We start from the raw sequence: 19,707 nt of genomic DNA, 5'->3' as shown, positions 1-19,707 counted from the left end.
AAATGTGAAAATTTTGGCTAAATCATTCCAGACATCTTCACTAAAATGTAAAAATCTTGGCTAACTCACACCAGACATCTTCTGCAGAGTACAACAGTACCTGCTCAGTTAACTAAGAAGAGATTACCAAAGCAGGCTGTCACAAATTCAATCCAAGGTTGTAGGATCAGTCAATTGTCAACATTTACATATCAATCATTGCTACACCCGATCTAAATACATATTCTCTACCTAGCTGTGCGTCCTCTGGCAGTCGGACCAGCGTGTATGTTGTTCCCGGTTTGTTGTATGGCAGCGAGGGACAGGGAACCACCTTGATGACGTCGAATCCATCAGCGGGATCCATTTGTACTGTCACACGCTCCAACATCTGGTCATTCAGGGTGTTGGTACAGTCAAACTACAATACAGAAATCAAAGTGAGAATCTGTTCCAATCCAATTTCTTTCTAAAAACAGAAAGCCAATTCAAAACGTAAGGCTATAATCCTTTTATCCAAGTTCAAAGAGAACATTATCATTTTTTGGATAAAACCATTGTGCTATTTCAAAAAGTACAGTATACATGTATATACAGAAATACATCATGTATTTAAATAATACATATACTGTACATAAATGTAGTTACAAACACTTAGGAGATATCTTTACCTGAAATACAATGTATCGTCCAAATGTATGTTTGATGCACTGCACCATATACTCTGTCTCTGACTCGGTCAGCTCCACAGGCAAGGAAGAGGACTTGAACAAATTTCCCAAATTAGCAAACTCAGGTATGGCTCTCAGTTGTTCTGTAATCATACAAGTGAAACTTTACTATTGCTTATCATTGATCAATATCATCAAAATCACATACAGGTGACTCTCGATAACTCAAAGTTCAAGGGACCTTGATAAAACTTCGAGAAATCGAGAGTTCGAGAGATCAAAATTCGGAAATTGAAGGTCTGCCGGTATGGTTCAGATTTTACAGTAACCGGAAATGTATATCAACAACATCATATGATATCGTTTTGAAATGTTTTCCTTCATATTTGTCAGGTACTTTGATATCAAAATAAAAAACCTCATTTTGCATTAATAAAAACATTTCAAAGTTTATGTATTTATTTGTTCTTTAATCATGCTTAGATAGGCGTACAAAACCAAGTTCCGATGACGCTTTACTATCGCAAACTAAATAGTGCACAATGTCGTTTTACCCAAAACACAAATTCTAACGAATGAGTAAAACGATGTTTTAGAGTAACTTTACACAAAGAACAAACTCAAGAAATTTAACAGTCTGTAGATCTTTAAATCATGTATAAAACTTACTCTCTCGTTGTCACGTCAAAACAAATTATAGATTATACTCAGAGTCGGATTATATATCATTTTAATCATCACGACTCAAAACCCCAGTGCAAGGTGTAAACTGACCAATTAGCCAATTATATACTCAAGAGTGTCACCTCCACAAAGAAGCACCAGCAATGTTTCAACTATGTAAACACCTAATTACCCCTCCGGCATTCAACAAAATCCAGGTAAGGCCCAAGCGGAAATTATTACATGCTTGCGTAACGGTGGGTATACGCTACCACCACTTCGAGAGATCGAGAGTGAAAAACAATGAAATGTGTTTTACGGGACCCAACTTCACTTCGAGAGATCGAACGTTCGATAGTAAATTTGCTTTGTTATATAGAGAAAAAAGTCGGGACCATGATTTCACTGCGAGAGACCGAGAACTTTGAGAGATCGAAGTTCGAGCCATCGAGTCACCTGTACTTATGATTTTCTACATGTATCTACAGGAGAGAAAATGCAAACTTCCTTATATTAATTGTTGACAAGATTTCCCTTACCCGCATACACATCTTGTCTAGAAGCTGCCACTTTCTCAGTTGCTTTGGGAGCATTCATTTCACCTGGTTCTCTCACTGAAAGTATAGAGACAAAAATCAAATCATGCCTTTTTGTTATTACATAAATCTATCTCATAGTGCAAAGATTGCACCTTTAATACAAGATTTCAAAATTGGCATTCAGTGGAAAAATAGCATATTTGTAAAATTCCATCAATGCTATCTAGCTGGTATATAAAACTACCCGAGGAATAACCCAGACACAAAGTTTTGAATTGCTACTTTCATGAAGGAATGTACTCCATTTCTTACCAGTTCTCTGTTCACTCATGGGTTGTGTCTCCAGTGGCACCGACTTCATGTCAAACGGTTGTTCTGTGGGCTCCAGATTGTAGTGATGAAGAGCTCTCTCTAGTCCCACTACAGATACCTGTAGGCCTGTATAACAAGACAACAATATGCTGTTAGTATATCAACTTATCATATAATTCATCAAAGCCCTCCCTATACAGCTGCAGTGTCAATGGTTTTTGCATATTTCCCAACCAATTTCACAAATTCCTTTTCCATCATTTATTTGAAATGTTGATTTGATAAATCTATAATTAGGACTCCTTAAAAATCTCTAAATGCAAAAAAAATACCAGAAAGTAGTCGCTATCGAAGATGTATTTCATTGTATCATACCATTGAGAATGTAGGCGGAGTTAAGGTAGTAGCTTACCATTCAGAATGTAGGCAGAGTTAAGGGCCTTTTGTTTTTGGTGGAGTACATGAACATAAAACGTTGCTCTGTCTCGGACTTCATCATCCGTGTCCAACAAACACCTGGTTAAAGAGATAGCAAGCTGCCGATTAATCTCATCAACCATGAAAAATACAGACTTAATTAACTTGTATGCAGTACCAGAATTTGTCAATAAAACGGAGATGCACAAGAAACAAGCTTACCTCTCTAACAAAACAATGCAGCTGGGCAAAAGCTCGTCACAGTGAGCCCCAAACTTAGCCAGAGCGGACACCGCAGCTTTAAAACAAAGGAAAAAAATGATGTTATAACCTCATATCATGCCACACAGACCTTTCAAATACATAGAAATTATAATTCAATATACTGTATGTCATATTTTTATTGATCAAATCAAGCACATGTATGTTCTCTTCCTGCTTTTCAATATGTACAGTATTTAATATTTCGTATAAAAATAATCTCCATCTCACCTGCTCTGACAGGGGCATGTTCCAGTATGACCCTGTTGTAGATGAAGCGAATGTACTTTGAGGGGGTGGGTGTTCGGGGCCCCTCTCTCCCCAGGAGGTGTAAAATTTTGGTGGCCAGGACAGTGTGTTCACAGTCCTCGATGAATTCACACAGGTGGGCTAAACCTGTCAAGCAATGGAATCAAACGACAATCAGACTTTTTATTACTTTTTTTTTTCTTTTTTTTTTCAAAAATGCATACAAACAAATAAAACTAAAACCCAAACAGCAGTGTTTAAAATCATACCTGCTTCCTTGGCCTCTGCATTCTCCTCTATGATTGTGATGATGCTTTCACAGATGGCTTTCTTATAATCGAAACCTCCCTATAAACATCAATGTAAATTATGTGAAGAAGGAAACTTTTGCCCCATGTAATTTTTTAACCTGGGTGCACTGACACACGATTTTGTCCTGTTCTAAATTTGTGTAACATCAATATTTGTTATAACCATTAATGAGTAAATCTAAATTCACCAAATTTCAAAATTGCTCATTTTGGGTAAGGATGAAATGGACAAATCTATTTTCCTGTACAGTAAAATACAAGTAAAGCAAGGTGCTGGGGACAAACAATGTGTACTTCTTTATACTGAATAAGTTCATAGTATGTTTAAAGCCAGCGGATTTTTTTCTCTACCCACTGGTACTGGTACCGGTACCCATTCAATTGGGAAAAATAGCGTCAAAATAAAACAAATTGAGAATTTTCTACCAATGTATCGGTAAATGATTTCAGATAATAAAATAAAGAACAAAACAATTTTTTACGGTCATATTCACTGTTGTGAAACATCAGGAATTGTCGTAGGCTTGTTCTAGATTAATCGTCCTAGCTCTACAACACGCACACTGCCATGATCTGTACTTTCGATTTTAATAACGGAAGTCAACATTTTAGCTGACTCGTACAACATTTCAAACTAAATAAACTACAACGTCAGCGGTCTATTTTTCGACAAGTGAATTGGGAATTTTTAATCTCAAAATTGTGAAAATTCAACGGTTTTTGGCATTTGATTGTACCGTTTATTGGTGCCAGTTATAAAAGGGGGAAAAGAAAAACGCTGAAAACTATACACAATGAAAATCACTTCACTCTAAAAGTGAATTTATTAAAAGCAAGTTTGTTGTCACTCATTATTTCACACCACGCCTATTTTCCCATTCACACTACATCATAACTGTGGTTGTAGGAGTAGAAAGCCATAATTTTATGAATATTTATGTTCATATATCAACCAATCACGGAACTCCCTTAATTTTTTGGATTGAAAAAAAAAAACACTCAGAGGTCATTGCATGGCTCATAGCTAAATAATCTGAGGATTGCTGAATTGGAAAAACTGACTCAATAGCCAAATGAAATAGGTCTATCATAATTTGCAAGCAAAGCTTCTGTTGTTAACATGGGTTTCATTTAATATATAGCTACATGTATATACTTGACTTGCTTCTAAAAGAGTGATCTGTAACCTTTCTCTTTCCTGTTATTATTTGTAAACAAATGCTACATGTGGGTGTAGCCATTAAAATATCGAGATCTGTTATTGACACTGCAATTGGTCAATAAATGATGGTTTCATTTCATAAATATTTGTAAAAATCGAGGGTTTCATTCACCATACAGCCAGATTTGAGGTAGGGTAGGTACAGTACCCGCAACGTTATTCTTGACATTCCTATCGTGTTCTATCATGCGTGTATCCTATCGTATCGTGTGTGTATCCTATTGTATCGTGTTTTGCGTTTATCAGATTTTCCGTTTTCTATCGTGTTTTGCGTTTATCAGGTCTATCGTGTATCGTGTTTTGCGTGTATCAGGTTTTCCGTTTATCGTGAAAATCGTTTAACGTGTAGCTTCGGAAACTATCGGGATTGTATATTAAATCTATTGAAAAAGTATGATACTTTTCGAAAGCTTTATTCGTTTTGTTAAAGAAGCTATTTTTAGGAATCGAAAAAAGACAGTATATTTGAAGGACAACATAAAGCTGTCAATTTCAAGGCCGAAGAAGAGCTATTCGTCTGTCCAGAGAAGGGGAAAATTTATCACAATTTCATTCTAAGTAGTCTGGAAAGTAGGCAGTGGTTTGTCGAGCAAACCGAGGACAGTAAATCTGAGAGTTCGTTCATCTGAAGTTCATAAACATTTGCTTGTTTGTAATTAACACTAACAGAGAAATAGGAAGTTCCGATTTGAAAGGAAAAATCAGTAAATTACATTGTTTATTACATATATCTTAATAAAGGCTCTTTTTCTTCCAATTTTTTCCACCTGTGTTCTATTTATAGATCAGCTATTGAACTTGGGTGCGTCTGTGTATCACCCGTGCTTTGACAGCAAACATTCTCAGGGACATTGTATTTCACACAACTAGAAAATTAAGTTTTAAAAGGGTGCAATGGTTTTGCATCTCCCAAAAGTCTGCTCAACTGGGTAAGACTCCACTGTCATTGTAGTTTTTGTTACTTGTACATATACACTTGTACCATGTACAAATAGTCGTATGGGTAGATGCTGGAAATTTATGCCGGTCTTGAAAAATAAAAAATTCTCTTAATTTTAAAAGAAAATATATAAAAAAAAAATTCATGACATTCCCCCCCCCCCCAAATAAAAAAATGAAATTTTAAATTGCTGGAAAAAATTATCAGGTAGGAGTAAATTTGACGGGTCGGTCGGAATACATCAAACAAAAACAAATCCATTTTTATTTTTGACCTTATATTACATTTAGTTAATTCCCTGTATATTTATATATTAAACATTAGGTGACAATATAAGTTTTAGAATCATTGGCTGAGAAAATTCATATAGATATCAAATAATGAATTAAAAACCATGTATACTTTAGTTTTCTGATTTAGCTGTAATGACGTAAAAAATTGAATTAAAGATATTCTTTTTAAAAGTATGACAGTGTATTAAAGAAATTATACGTTTTAGGCATAAAATGAATATCAAAATCCTTCAGTATTATTATCAACATATCAAAATTTCGTTCTGTCTAAATTGCTTTTAAATTTACAACATTTCTATCAGGTTTTCCATTTATCGTGAAGACCGTTTATCAGGTTTTGCGTTTATCAGGTTTATGATGTATCCTATTGCATCGTGCGTGTATCCTATCGTATCGTGTATCATATCGTATCGTGCGTGTATCCTATCGTATGTGTATCCTATCCTATCGTGCGTGTATCGTGTTCTATCATTTATCATGTCAAGAATAACGTTGCGGGTACTGTACCCCATGATTTAATAAGTATGGCTAGCAACAATGGCTGTAACTGTTTTACTGTTTACAATATACACTTGTTACAGATTATCAAGAATAAAATATTGCTACAGCTTCAAGTTCATTGATAGTGAATTACAAAGCTATCTTTACATGATCCCAATGCAAAGACTGGCACATAAAACCACATACAGAGACTTACCTCATCTCTCAACATAGAAGACAAAAAGTTCATCAGCACATTGTGTTTTCTTGGGAATTTCAAACACAGGGACCTGAGGATAAATTAATGTCTTGTATTTTCCTTGCATGTAAAAAATCTTTCACTTTAGAAATAGAAACCTTATGAATAAGCAAGATAACAATTTAGGTTTGATTGCTGAAAATCATACACAGAAAAAAATTGCAATTTTTGAATACTTGCGATAAAATATAATTTTTGTGAAAATATTCTAGTACAATTAATTTACAGGAATGCTTAAATTTCAGTAAAAACTTAATCCAACTGATCCATCATTCACAATGCAAGTACTAAGGACAACTGTTTTATTAGTTAGCGTCGGTGATTATCTCTGATTATTTTGCACGTGTAAGTTTGTTATCATAAAGTACTCACTGTATAGCCTGCACAACCACAATCTTGAATTCATCTGAAATCTCATTCATAAAACTGGAGATCTGCTTCATGAGTCTATCCACACTGCTCTCGTTCCCAGTCTGAAAACAAAGAATAAAGAATATCCTCTGGTGTCAAAGTGCATGTCCAAAATCTTTGGATTGAATAGTACACATAAAAATTACCAACCACAAAAAAGTTATAAGAAAAGCATAAACTGCCATCAATGTAATTACAATCAATCACAAGGTGTCAGATGAAAATGATCAATAATCATACTTTTCTTTATTTATTTTTTTTCTTTCATGGGTTTGAAACTGTTGTTTATCAAGCTGAAGTCTATCAAAGAGAGACAACAAATGAAGTCCCAAGTCGCAATGGAAGTAAGGAGAGTTACCTACCTTGAGTAGAGTGGTAATGGCCTGCATGGCTATCTCAGTGATTAAATGATTAAGGGGGGAGAGTTGCCTACCTTGAGTAGAGTGGTGATGGCCTGCATGGCTATGTCAGCGATTAAATGATTAAGGAGGGAGAGTTACCTACCTTGAGTAGAGTGGTGATGGCCTGCATGGCTATGTAAGTGATTAAATGATTAAGAAGGGAGAGTTGCCTACCTTGAGTAGAGTGGTGATGGCCAGTGTTGCTATACTTCTGTTGGAGTCAGTAATTAGGTTCTCCAGTTCCATGTTGCAGGCTGTCACAGCTGCGGGGTGTTTCATTGCAACCTGAATAACACAGACAACATCAGTATCACACATACGTTTGTACTTACTGTACACTTAAATCCCCTGAAGAACTTGCCAACTCTGAGGGAAATGTTAAACCCATGCAATACAGTAAATCTGGATATTTTTGCGAATTTGAGTAAAAAGCCTATATATTTATTTTTGTGTGTCTTATTTTTGCGAATTTATGGTGGAGCTATACTGCATTTTCAGTTGAACAGACTGCTCCCTTTTATTAACGTATTTTAAAATTGACATCTATGTCTTAAAAATCTGAGTTAAAACTGGCTATCGATAAACTACTTATAACCCACCAGATTAGTTACACACAAGTGATATCAAATAAATCACCAGTATTGATCACTATTTATACAACTAGGAGTTAATACAACTGACCATCGAATTGGTGGATCTAGATTTTTTTTACGGTAGAGTTATTTTTGAGAAAAATATTTTTGCGAATCCAACTGACTCGCAAAAACGCTAAACTTAATCGACAGCAAAAATAACCAGATTTATGGTATTCTATAATTCAAATTCTTTTAGCAATTTTTCAACTATATCTATCATAAAACTATGGTTTAGAATTTTGAAATCATAAATGAAAAAAAAATAATTTTGAATATTTATCAATAATTTAGTTGCTCTATTATATCAAATAAAAAAATAAAAATTCAGCTCTCAAAACATGACATCAGGATATTTCATTATGCATATTACACCACAAAGAGAGAAAAAAAAATGTATATCTTGTTATTAATTATTTTTTCTAACCTTATTCAGGGTTCTGATGGCAGCGAATCTGAGTGTAGGTTTTGGTGAGCTACAGAACAGCTGAAGCACTGGGATCGCAGAAGCCAGCTCTTTAGCCGACGTGTTCTTCAGGTTAACGATGGCATGAGCAGCCTCATATATGACAATCTCGCTCTTGTGTCTGAGACAGTTCTCAATGAAGTCAAACATTGGGCTTTCAGTCCTGTAAGAAAGAAATAATCAAATATCAGTCAACAGTCTGTGGAAACGGAGTCCCCCACCCTCACGGTGGCTTGTAAATTCTTTCCATTGTTACTCCATTACACTTTGTATTGAGAAGCGGATGAGAGATATATTTTATACCAAAGTGGTGTATACTACTAAGCAATACATCTTGGTATGCTTGTTTCCTGTCAATTCATTTTCCAGAATCAAGTAGTTTACTGTGGATTTTGATTAATATTGCTTTTATATCAAATGTAGATTTGATAGGAAATTTCTGGTTGAATCATTGTCTTATTACAATTCAATACTTAGTATACAAAATCCTTAATGCTGAGCCAGATTTCTTTGTGATTTCCTGGCAACATCTGGAAAGTTTCTACTCAGATTTTCTTTAATTCTATCAATTTTTTTGTTCCCACAGTTGTGCCTGACAGAATCAAGTGATTAATGAAGAACGAAAAAAAAAAAAAACCTTTCTAAGAAGTGTTTTCATAAAATTGTTATTTTTTGACAAACATACGAAATTCAATGTCTATGAAAATTGAAATAAAACAACGGTACATGACCACTGGACCAAGCCAAACTTAGAAATGTCCAAAAGCTACCCTGGCAACGTGCATCAATTCAAACAAAGTATGTCAAATACTTCACTCAAAGAAATCAAAAATGTTACTAACCCTGCGCCTTCTTCTTCCATCAGCTTACTGGCAATACGAATCTGAAAACCAAATCAGTAAGCAAACACGTAACAAGATTTTGATACAATTAGCAATGAGAGTATTAAAATAAAACAAGAAAATGAAAATCAACACATATCAAATCAAAAATTTGTTGATAACACAGCCTCTGTTTAATACAGATTTCCCTGGACTTACAATGTGTGATATACACCTGTACAGACAGTATTGATACTTGAAATGATTTACATCTGTACAGAGAGTACTGATATTTGAAATGAAGGTGACGTACCAGCAGACAGTAAGCGTATGGTGACTTGAGAGAGTGTTTGCTGAACTTGCTGACGAGTTTAGTGACGGCAAGACGGTCATACTTCCTTATGTGATACAGAAGTCCCAAGGCATGGTACTGAAAGAGAAGCAATCTTTATCCAAAACGAAAATCATTTATTTCAAGGTTTACAATTTTCAAACCCACTTTATTGTAAACCAATTATTTGAAAATCACCTATTCTATTTGTTAGTACGACTTTTTTTCGTGTAAATCTGCGAAGTTGCCTTGATGTTAAAATAAGTTTAACTGAATATATCTGACAAGAATAGATGACAGCAATAAAGTCTTGAGAAGCATGTGATTTGCAAATTGTCTATACATGTACTTTAAAATTGAATTCAGGGATTACCCGAGAATCAAATTTCCATGACAAGAAAAGAAGAACTCACATAAGAGATTAACAGAACACTTGATAGATTGTCCTAGAGAAACAAGAAAAGGATGAAATAGAAATTACCTGGACCATAACGTTATCGCTGGACACGGCCTCCTGTGCCTCGTTCACCCATCGCTTGACCACTTCAGAGCTTCCTTTACTCAGGTGCTACAAGATAAAATATTGCAACTGCATTCATTGTTTTTGTTAATTAAGCACTGTCTATTGTTTTACTTCCAATGTATGGGAAGCAGAAATTTATCATCTCTGTAACGTATATGTCATATGTAATTTTAATTCTTCTTTTCCTTAAATTGTATTTTGCATTTTTCTCATGATGGATCACATGATACAAAACAACAAACAAGCACCTGTTGCAGAAAATCTCCATCTATAAATTACACTTACCAGAGAAGACACTAGGGCTGTGCTAGACAGGGTTACACTTACCAGAGAGAACACTAGGGCTGTACTAGACATGATTACACTTACCAGAGAGAACACTAGGGCTGTACTAGACAGAGTTACACTTACCAGAGAAGACACTAGGGCTGTACTAGACAGGGTTACACTTACCAGAGAAGACACTAGAGCTGTACTAGACAGGGTTACACTTACCAGAGAAGACACTAGGGCTGTACTAGACAGAGTTACACTTACCAGAGAGAACACTAGGGCTGCACTAGACAGGGTTACACTTACCACAGAGAACACTAGGGCTGTACTAGACAGGGTTACACTTACCAGAGAAGACACTAGGGCTGTACTAGACAGAGTTACACTTACCAGAGAAGACACTAGGGCTCTACTAGACAGAGTTACACTTAGGGCTGTTCCAGAAATGATCAAATGGGGGGGGGGGGGGGGGGGGTCGGGCGGCAAATGATATTTTTTTGTGTGGGTGGTCGTATTTTTTCATATTTTAATTGGTCCGTGGTTGGTCTGTTAAAAAAATATTTATTATGGGTAGTGGGTAGTTTCTATTGTTTTATTTTGTGCCACGTGGGTGTTGAGTTTTCAGAATATTTTTATTGTCGCTCTTGTCGTGTTGGTTACAAAACGTCGGAGGGAAAATTGAAAACGTGCTTTCGAAATCGGAAGTAACATAGAACTATTTGAGTTGTCGCTCTTTGCAGCGCATAAATTTCCATTATGGCACTCTTCAAATTAGAGGCGCGTTTAGTAGGGTCCCTTTGGACGTGATGGCGGCGAACTCTGTTCTGTAGATTATTACAGTTTACAGTGCATCGATTTTGGGAATATTTTGAAACCAATAGGTATTCTGTTTTCTAATAAAAATAGGCAAACCTTAGTTGATTTATACGAGGGTACCGATGCGTTATATTTATCAGTCGGTGTGATGGTGATATAGAGGCCTCCGGGCGCGGGCTCCATTAGAAGATGAACGATTCGTGGAAAAACATATCCATACCCATTTCATGATAATAGCATCGTTTTTCCAACATTCCCGCCATAGATGCCTTTGATTGTTGATGTGACATCGTTTCTTCAGAACTACTGTGATACAATGTCGCACAGGCATTACCGCGTCATTGACTAGAATGTTTGTCCCGAAAACCTCGCGAGATTTGTACCGTTTTCATTTTTAAAAATATTTTTGTGGTGGGTCTGGTTAGTTTTTTTTTTTATTAGATGGGTCATTGTAAAATGAGTTTATTAATTTGATGGGTCATGGGGTAATTTTTTATCTTTTTTTATGGGTGCTTGGTATATACAAAAGGTGCCTCCCCCCCCCCCCTCCCCCCCATGTATTTATTTCTGGAATAGCCCTTACCAGAGAGAACACTAGGGCTGTACTAGACAGAGTTACACTTACCAGAGAAGACACTAGAGCTGTACTAGACATGATTACACTTACCAGAGAAGACACTAGGGCTGTACTAGACATAATTACACTTACCAGAGAAGACACTAGGGCTGTACTAGACAGGGTTACACTTACCAGAGAAGACACTACGGCTGTACTAGACAGGGTTACACTTACCAGAGAAGACACTAGGGCTGTACTAGACAGAGTTACACTTACCAGAGAGAACACTAGGGCTGTACTAGACAGGGTTACACTTACCAGAGAAGACACTAGGGCTGTACTAGACAGGGTTACACTTACCAGAGAGAACACTAGGGCTGTACTAGACAGGGTTACACTTACCAGAGAAGACACTAGAGCTGTACTAGACATGATTACACTTACCAGAGAAGACACTAGGGCTGTACTAGACATAATTACACTTACCAGAGAAGACACTAGGGCTGTACTAGACAGAGTTACACTTACCAGAGAAGACACTAGGGCTGTACTAGACAGAGTTACACTTACCAGAGAAGACACTAGGGCTGCACTAGACAGGGTTACACTTACCAGAGAGAACACTAGGGCTGTACTAGACAGAGTTACACTTACCAGAGAAGACACTAGGGCTGTACTAGACATGATTACACTTACCAGAGAGAACACTAGGGCTGTACTAGATAGGGTTACACTTACCAGAGAAGACACTAGGGCTGTACTAGACAGAGTTACACTTACCAGAGAAGACACTAGGGCTGCACTAGACAGGGTTACACTTACCAGAGAGAACACTCGGGCTGTACTAGACAGAGTTACACTTACCAGAGAGGACACTAGGGATGCACTAGACATGATTACACTTACCAGAGAAGACACTAGGGCTGCACTAGACACAGCATGGTTCTTGTCCACAATGGCCTGCTTCATGTACCTCTCAATGCTCTGCAACATCGTGTTCTGAAACATAATGAAAATTTTAATTTCTGTATGGCACATGAAATGAAAGTTCTAAATGCACACCTTTCTAATTCTCTACACTAAAATAGTGTTACATGTAGAAGACTTGCAGTACAATCAGAAAGTGTTCGTTCTTTTTTTAACTTAATCAGGCCTGCTTACATCAGTGATTGAACAGAGAGCTCTGATAGCTGGTCCCCTAAACTGGTCATCTTTTCCTGTCATGTCCTTCATCAAACTAAAACACAAAATGAAAATCTATGTTGGAGTATTATTCATTTTGGTGTTTTCACTATAACACGTATCACATCTATCTTTTGAGAACCCTGGTATAGTATTTCTGACTATCATATATACTGTACCTGCTGGTAACTATAATCACATCCTGGGCAATCTTGGACATCTCTTTAATTCCTAAGTACATCAACCTTCGCAGAATGGGCTAAAATACATTATTCAGGACAATTTATTTAAAACCAAATCATACTCTCATATTCATAGTTAAATGAAATCACTCAAGGTAAGCCAGGGTTCAAAATTAACGTATGCCTGTCAGTGCCTCTGAATCACAAACGTTATACACACTATGCTGTTATAATTGTTTTTTATTGCGCTGTAGAATTAATGTGAACCATTACTAGTCTTACATCCTTGGCTTGAAACAGCTTAGTCATGGCAAAAAACGTCTCGGTAGCCTCAGTAGATCCAATCTGCTCTCCCTGTAACGAATCATCAATAACACATGATTATTACTTTTAAATGTAGAGCTTAACATAAGACTTAAGATTGAAAACTACTGTAACAATAGCTGGATATTGCCAGTGTTTAAAATTAACCATAGACCGAGTCTATGTCAAATTACACTGGTCTATGCCAATTGCGATTGTGATAGACCAAATTGTCTATGCCAATTTTCTGGATTTAAAGCAATAAAATTGTCCCAAAGGAAAGGACCCTGCATGGTCAGTCGATGTCTGATAAACATTATGAGGAAAGGAGGATATTGTTATGGAAAGAAAATACGCTTTCTAAGTACATAGAAGTAAATGAAAATGTTTTAAATTTGCGTTATTTTTTTCTTCTTCAATTTTGCGGTCCATGTCAATTCGATGAGGTCTACATGTCATCGTATTTTGGCATACACCCATGGTCTATACCAAGTTTTAAACCAATTTCTAACACTGTATTGCTATGGGTTCCTCAAATAAAAGTGTTGTTGCTGTTACCATGGTTACATGCACATGAACTACATTGCAACAGGAAAGACAACTTGAAAAATCACACATATTTTTTAATATCTAAAATGTAATTTCATAGACAAAAAGATCAAAAGATTTAGCCAATCTAATATTTTGGTTAAATGATCTTTTCTTTAAATGAATTCCTTGGTTTTGCGAAATGAATATACATGTAGTTTAGGTCTTTCAAAGTTGGCAAAAAGACAACGGACTACCAGAAATCTCCAATGAATTTTCAAATTGTTTGGTAAAACTCAGAACCTGATCTGACAAACTGTCCAATAGATATTAGCCGACAAAAGTAAAAAAAAAATATGATCATATCTGTGTTATTTGTTGACTTTATGTAAACAAAACTAATTCTGATAAAGATAACTTTCTTTTACACCATGACCGTCAACAACTTTCTTTCCTGGAAATCGTAAGTCCACTCCATGCGTGTACGTTTAATATTCATGCAAGTCATTCTACTTCTGATTATACTACGATTATGTAACCAATCAAATGGTTGAGCAATTGTGGCTCAGACGGAAAAAAAAAAGAAGAAGCCAAAAGTGGAAAAAGATTAAATGAAATCAAACTACAATAAAATTCATAAGTGTGGTCAAAAAATTAAGAACTATTGAGAATATGTTAATGTTTTGAACTGTTGTAGTAACTGCTTGAAAATAAACGAAGTTGAAAAACGAAATTTCAGTTGCTTTTCTATTCTTTCTTCTGCCTGGAAATTCTAACTTCTCTAATAATTTTCTAAATTACCCCTGATCTACAGGACATAATGTCTGAGTAGTATTTTACTTTACGCTTTTGCCAGCTCTGGTCTTTACTTGCTTTTAGCCTCATATCACTAACACATATATCTGGAAATCTTAAAATTCGAAAATAATTAATTATGACTTCTATCAATCAAATATTTCTGACACCCGTTCTATTCATTATGAAATACTGCATGCCAAAATGGTCTCTCTAGACTAAACAATTGCTTTAATACAGGTTTAAATAACCACCCTGACTTTCGTTAATCGTACTGACTACAATAAAAACAAGAGGTACTGTGAGCAATGCTCACTAAGAATACCCCCCGCTTACCCCAATCTCCCAAAGGGTGTTGGTAATAGGTATAAACTACCTCTTTTCTGAGTGTAAAAAACAAATGGCATGACAAACCGAACCATATTGCTACTTCAATGTCCAGTACGTGTGACCTTTGACCTTTTGAACCCAAAATCGATAGGGAACATCTTCATCCCATGGGTAGTCCATATGTATGATATGGCGACTGTAGGTGGAAAGGATAATGCTTTAGAGCCCGGAAACCATATTGCTACTTCGATGTCCAGTGTGCTTGACCTTTGACCTTTTGACCCTAAAATCGATAGGGAACATCTTCATCCCATGGGTAGTCCAAATGTATGATATGGTAACTGTAGGTGGAAAGGATAACGCTTTAGAGCCCGGAAACCATATTACTACTTTGATGTCCAGTGCGCTTGACCTTTGACCTTTTGACCCCAAAATCGATAGGGAACATCTTCATCCCATGGGTAGTCCATATATATGATATGGTGATGGTAGGTGGAAAGGATAATGCTTTAGAGCCCGGAAACCATTGCGTCTACAGACGGACAACCCGATTCCAGTATACCCCCCCACAACTTGTTGCGGGGGGTATAATAATTGATAATACTGTATATATAGGTAAAATACCAACCTGGTTTATCAAGTAGAGCACCTTGGTCAAAATATGACTGCATTTTCTTGCATTGATAGGAGTGTCATTAAATGTCCTTGCCTGAAATTTATAATTTAGTACAAGTAAATATGGAGAGAATTTCCTCCTTTGAATGGTGAATACACACAAAATCACATCAGAATCCCCTATCACAACAAATACAGCAACTCCGAGGTAAACTACCGTAATCTATGAGAGTACCATGGTGAGGTAACTCACCTCTTGCAGGACGGAGGTTTTCTCCAGATTGTGGTAGGGGTTTCCGCCACCTGTGAACAAATAAACAGAGTTTAAATAAATTAACACAAAAACAAATATATCTAATAATTAAATGTTACCTTTAAATATGACTTAGTAATTGCACTATCAGGAAACATAATTTGAAAAAACTTTGTTCACATTTTAATTTGATTTGTACGAATTATGCATTGTTACTGTATGTATAGTCGACAAAATTTCACCCTAAAACGTTTCATTCCCTTCTTCCCTTCATATGAAAAGGGTCGAGTGGTTACTATGTAATTTGTTGACATTGTTTCGGAGTGAACTGCACTACCAGTACTACTGCTGCTCTTGTTCATTCGCACCTGAACGCTTACAGCAACAGAAATTACTTTGTGTCAAGCACTTTTATGATGCAGATTAAAACCAATTCGGTTTTAATAGTTTCAGATTATGCGAAACGATATCGATTTATTTGAAAGGAATTTGAAACCAGGAAAAAGTGAAAGTCCATGACCTCTCTCAAAATTCCATGACCAGTCTTCGACGTTAACCGGTGGCCCGATGCCCGAGGCCAGTAAAATCGGGATCGGGCTTCTAAAAATATTTAACCCAGGAGTCCGGCGGGCCTGTAAATGTTTTATTATATGTTTTGTATATATTACAAATAAAGCGCGAGATTGTCAGGACGTCAAATTTCGCATCAAAAAACGATCAACCATGCTGCTTTTTCTAAAAGTATTATTGGGAGGCAAGGGCACTGATAGTTAATGTAAATATATAGTATGTGCATGTATAAAAAATAGTACATGCACATACTATATATTTACATTAACTTTCAGTGTCCGTGTAGGGAGGGGGCTCGTCCGTGAAATTCCAGACCTCACAAGCGTATTTTGTAATCACAACCATCAGATCCAAATAATAAAAAAACCGGTCGTACAAGAATAGAGAACGAAATTTCATGCCCCATTGGACCGAGGGTGGGCCTTTACTGTGATTTATTTCTGGAGAAAACAAAATGTTTTGTATGTGGTGTTTACAAAACAAAGTAGAACATGAGCTGCTGTGGTATCTTTGAGATTAATATGTTGAAAAATAAAATAAGATAATCCTTTTAAAGTCAGCTGTTCTCTAACTATGATCATCTTGATATGTATTTTCCTACATTAGAACATACATGTATCTTTAGTGTAGAATCAGCATGCAACACCTTGCAAATGACAAGTGGTCAAATTAGAAAAAACATTTTGGGCCATTAAAATATTGTTCGGGCTTGCAAAACTATTATACTGGAAAGCCCGAAGGGCCTGTGCTTCACAAAGTTTTTCGTGAAGAATGCATGACTTTTTAAGACTTAAATCCAAATTCCATGACTTTCCATGACCAAGGTCAAATTCCATGACTTGTACCAACCATGCATACCCTTATCAAAGTGATAGCCAATAAACGTATTTTCAGTTAGTAACTTGTCACAAAACGGGGAAAATGAAACGTCTAGTATTTCACATATGGATAATCTGAGACCAATCCATTCCTTTAAAATATTTATGAGACAGGGTTTGACATTTACTTTTTTGAGCACTAGACCAGTCGGGCTACTTCAAATGATTTTTACTAGACCTGACTTTATATCCACTAGCCCTGACCAACTTTCCAGAAAAAAACCCTGATAGTTTCTCCATGTTTAAATACTTCAACGTTAAGTTTGAACCAAAACGTATTTGTCTCAAAAATATCTTATTAGTCTCGTCATTCAATTTGATTTTTAAACACGTTTTCTGTTTCTTTAAATTTTACCCAGCACGGATATTCTTTAATCTATTTAGTATAAAATGACCTCATCCGGCTTTTTATTTCATTTACATTTCATAAGCCCTGCTTTGTTTCTTCTTAACCTTTTCTTTTTTCTCCTGGGACGTCTTTCCTTGAGGACGAGAAGTTGTATTAAAATATAGATACATTCCCGCACACTATGTCAACACCGATAAATAGTCGTTTACGACGTAATTTATTAACTTGATAAACACTTTATTATAGTCAATTCAAATAAACTGTTTAAAATTAACATCGAGTAGATGTTGTAAAACATCACTACCGACCGCGACTTATTTATTAGAACTAAAAATAGAGATTATTCCATCGCACGGTTCAAGATTGCTTGCAAATTCTTTACAGTTATTTTCTTTTTAGTTAAGAATAAAATATCTTACTGTTTAAAGTAAAGTTTCTTGTTTATTTTTAACACGACAAGTCGGACTAGTAAATCGACATTTTACCCGACCGGACCTATCATTTAGTAGACTCGGTCGGTCGGACGTGCCTTAGTGTCAAACCCTGTGAGAACTCTTAATTTGTGCAAGAGGGTAGTGTCCCCCAACACAAAAGCTCTTCCTAAACACTACACCTTTGTATACAAAAATATATGCCAATACGGCAGATTATATAAAATCAATATAGCAGGTCTCTGATACCAAAACGTTGAGTCAGTAACATACGATTCAGTTTCATGTATATACTTGCAATTTAAATCTTGAATAGAATCATGTTTATCATAATGAGAGATTAAATATTGTAAAACATTTTTTTTAAAAAGTATAGATAAATAAGTATCATCCTTCCCAAATAAATAAATAAATGTATTACGTATTGAAAACACCGATTACATGCCTTTCTTGTAACAGATATAATAAATTCAGGTTGCAGTCACTAGCTTCTGTGCACGTGTTCATCTTATATACATATTTCTACCATTAGGAAATAATGAAATGAAACGAATGCATACTTCTGAAGTCAGATTACTGTCACTACTATTCTCTTTAGAGAAGTCGAGAGGCATAGACTTAATTGGCTTCCCTTCGCAAGCATTCATGTTTTGATTCAGGAAAACGTGTAAATGACAGAGTCAGTGACGGTTTAAGCTTCTACCGACATTTCAACTCAGATGTGCCTGGATTTACGCAATAGACAACTTGTTTTCCAACATTTAACAGTAATGCACAAAACTGTCACAAGGAAATCACTTACTTGCTTTTAATCCATTTTCAACATGTCCCCTGTCCCGGGTTTACGTTAACTGGTCTTGGGAGCTGTCACAATACGGCACCAGTTAACAAGAGAAAAGCAGGCTGACGTAATCAGAGTTGTGACTTAAGCCAGGGACAGGGGCATGTTGAAAATGGATTAAAAGCAAGTAAGTGTTGATTTCCTTGTGATGGTTTTGTGCTTTGCTGTTAAATGTTTGAAAACAAGTCCATTGCGTAAATTCAGGCACTATGATCTGAGTCGAAATGTAGATCGAAGCATAAACCGTCACCGACTCCGGCATTTACACGTTTTCCAGAATCAAAATATGAATGCTTGCGAAGAGAAATCGATGAAGGCTATCCCCTCTCGACTTCTCTAAAGAGAATACTATCACTACCAGTACCACATTCCTTCGTGAATAGAAATAAATTCATTTAAATAACATACAGTCTAAGCAACATCAAACAATGCTGAAGAATGGATTGTTTACCATCTTCCTCTTCCTTTTTGTCTCTCCTCATGATATGCATTTTTCACTCAGGATCTTCAAACTTTGCCTGATAAAGATATTTTATTGATGATGTGGAACCGGCGACATTAACAGGAAGTTAAACCCCTCTCTTCCCGCATGCGCGAAGTAGATTTTCCGGCTGTGGTTTT

At 36.1% G+C, this 19,707-nt stretch overlaps 1 protein-coding gene across 1 annotated transcript in view; it reads right to left on the bottom strand.

The window, feature by feature from the left end:
* LOC125654228 (coatomer subunit gamma-2-like) overlaps window positions 1-19,707 on the bottom strand; it is a 23,289-nt gene extending 3,582 nt beyond the window's left edge. Inside the window, exons 1-22 of the mRNA XM_056143413.1 lie at window positions 19,538-19,707; window positions 16,018-16,067; window positions 15,778-15,858; window positions 13,476-13,547; window positions 13,191-13,270; window positions 12,991-13,066; window positions 12,736-12,828; window positions 10,140-10,226; window positions 9,641-9,757; window positions 9,349-9,389; window positions 8,468-8,669; window positions 7,583-7,693; window positions 6,969-7,069; window positions 6,555-6,627; window positions 3,361-3,439; window positions 3,074-3,238; window positions 2,804-2,879; window positions 2,577-2,680; window positions 2,165-2,290; window positions 1,853-1,927; window positions 651-793; window positions 232-400 (exon numbers count right to left, since the gene is read on the bottom strand). Of these exons, the coding sequence (XP_055999388.1) occupies window positions 232-400; window positions 651-793; window positions 1,853-1,927; window positions 2,165-2,290; window positions 2,577-2,680; window positions 2,804-2,879; window positions 3,074-3,238; window positions 3,361-3,439; window positions 6,555-6,627; window positions 6,969-7,069; window positions 7,583-7,693; window positions 8,468-8,669; window positions 9,349-9,389; window positions 9,641-9,757; window positions 10,140-10,226; window positions 12,736-12,828; window positions 12,991-13,066; window positions 13,191-13,270; window positions 13,476-13,547; window positions 15,778-15,858; window positions 16,018-16,067; window positions 19,538-19,577 (2,161 nt within the window). The 5' untranslated portion in view covers window positions 19,578-19,707. The remainder of the gene's footprint in view (window positions 1-231; window positions 401-650; window positions 794-1,852; window positions 1,928-2,164; window positions 2,291-2,576; window positions 2,681-2,803; window positions 2,880-3,073; window positions 3,239-3,360; window positions 3,440-6,554; window positions 6,628-6,968; window positions 7,070-7,582; window positions 7,694-8,467; window positions 8,670-9,348; window positions 9,390-9,640; window positions 9,758-10,139; window positions 10,227-12,735; window positions 12,829-12,990; window positions 13,067-13,190; window positions 13,271-13,475; window positions 13,548-15,777; window positions 15,859-16,017; window positions 16,068-19,537) is intronic.

This window comes from Ostrea edulis, chromosome 7 (assembly GCF_947568905.1).
Source record: "Ostrea edulis chromosome 7, xbOstEdul1.1, whole genome shotgun sequence".
NCBI classification, from domain to species: Eukaryota; Metazoa; Mollusca; class Bivalvia; order Ostreida; family Ostreidae; genus Ostrea; species Ostrea edulis.
This window is presented reverse-complemented; position numbering and strand designations above follow the sequence as displayed.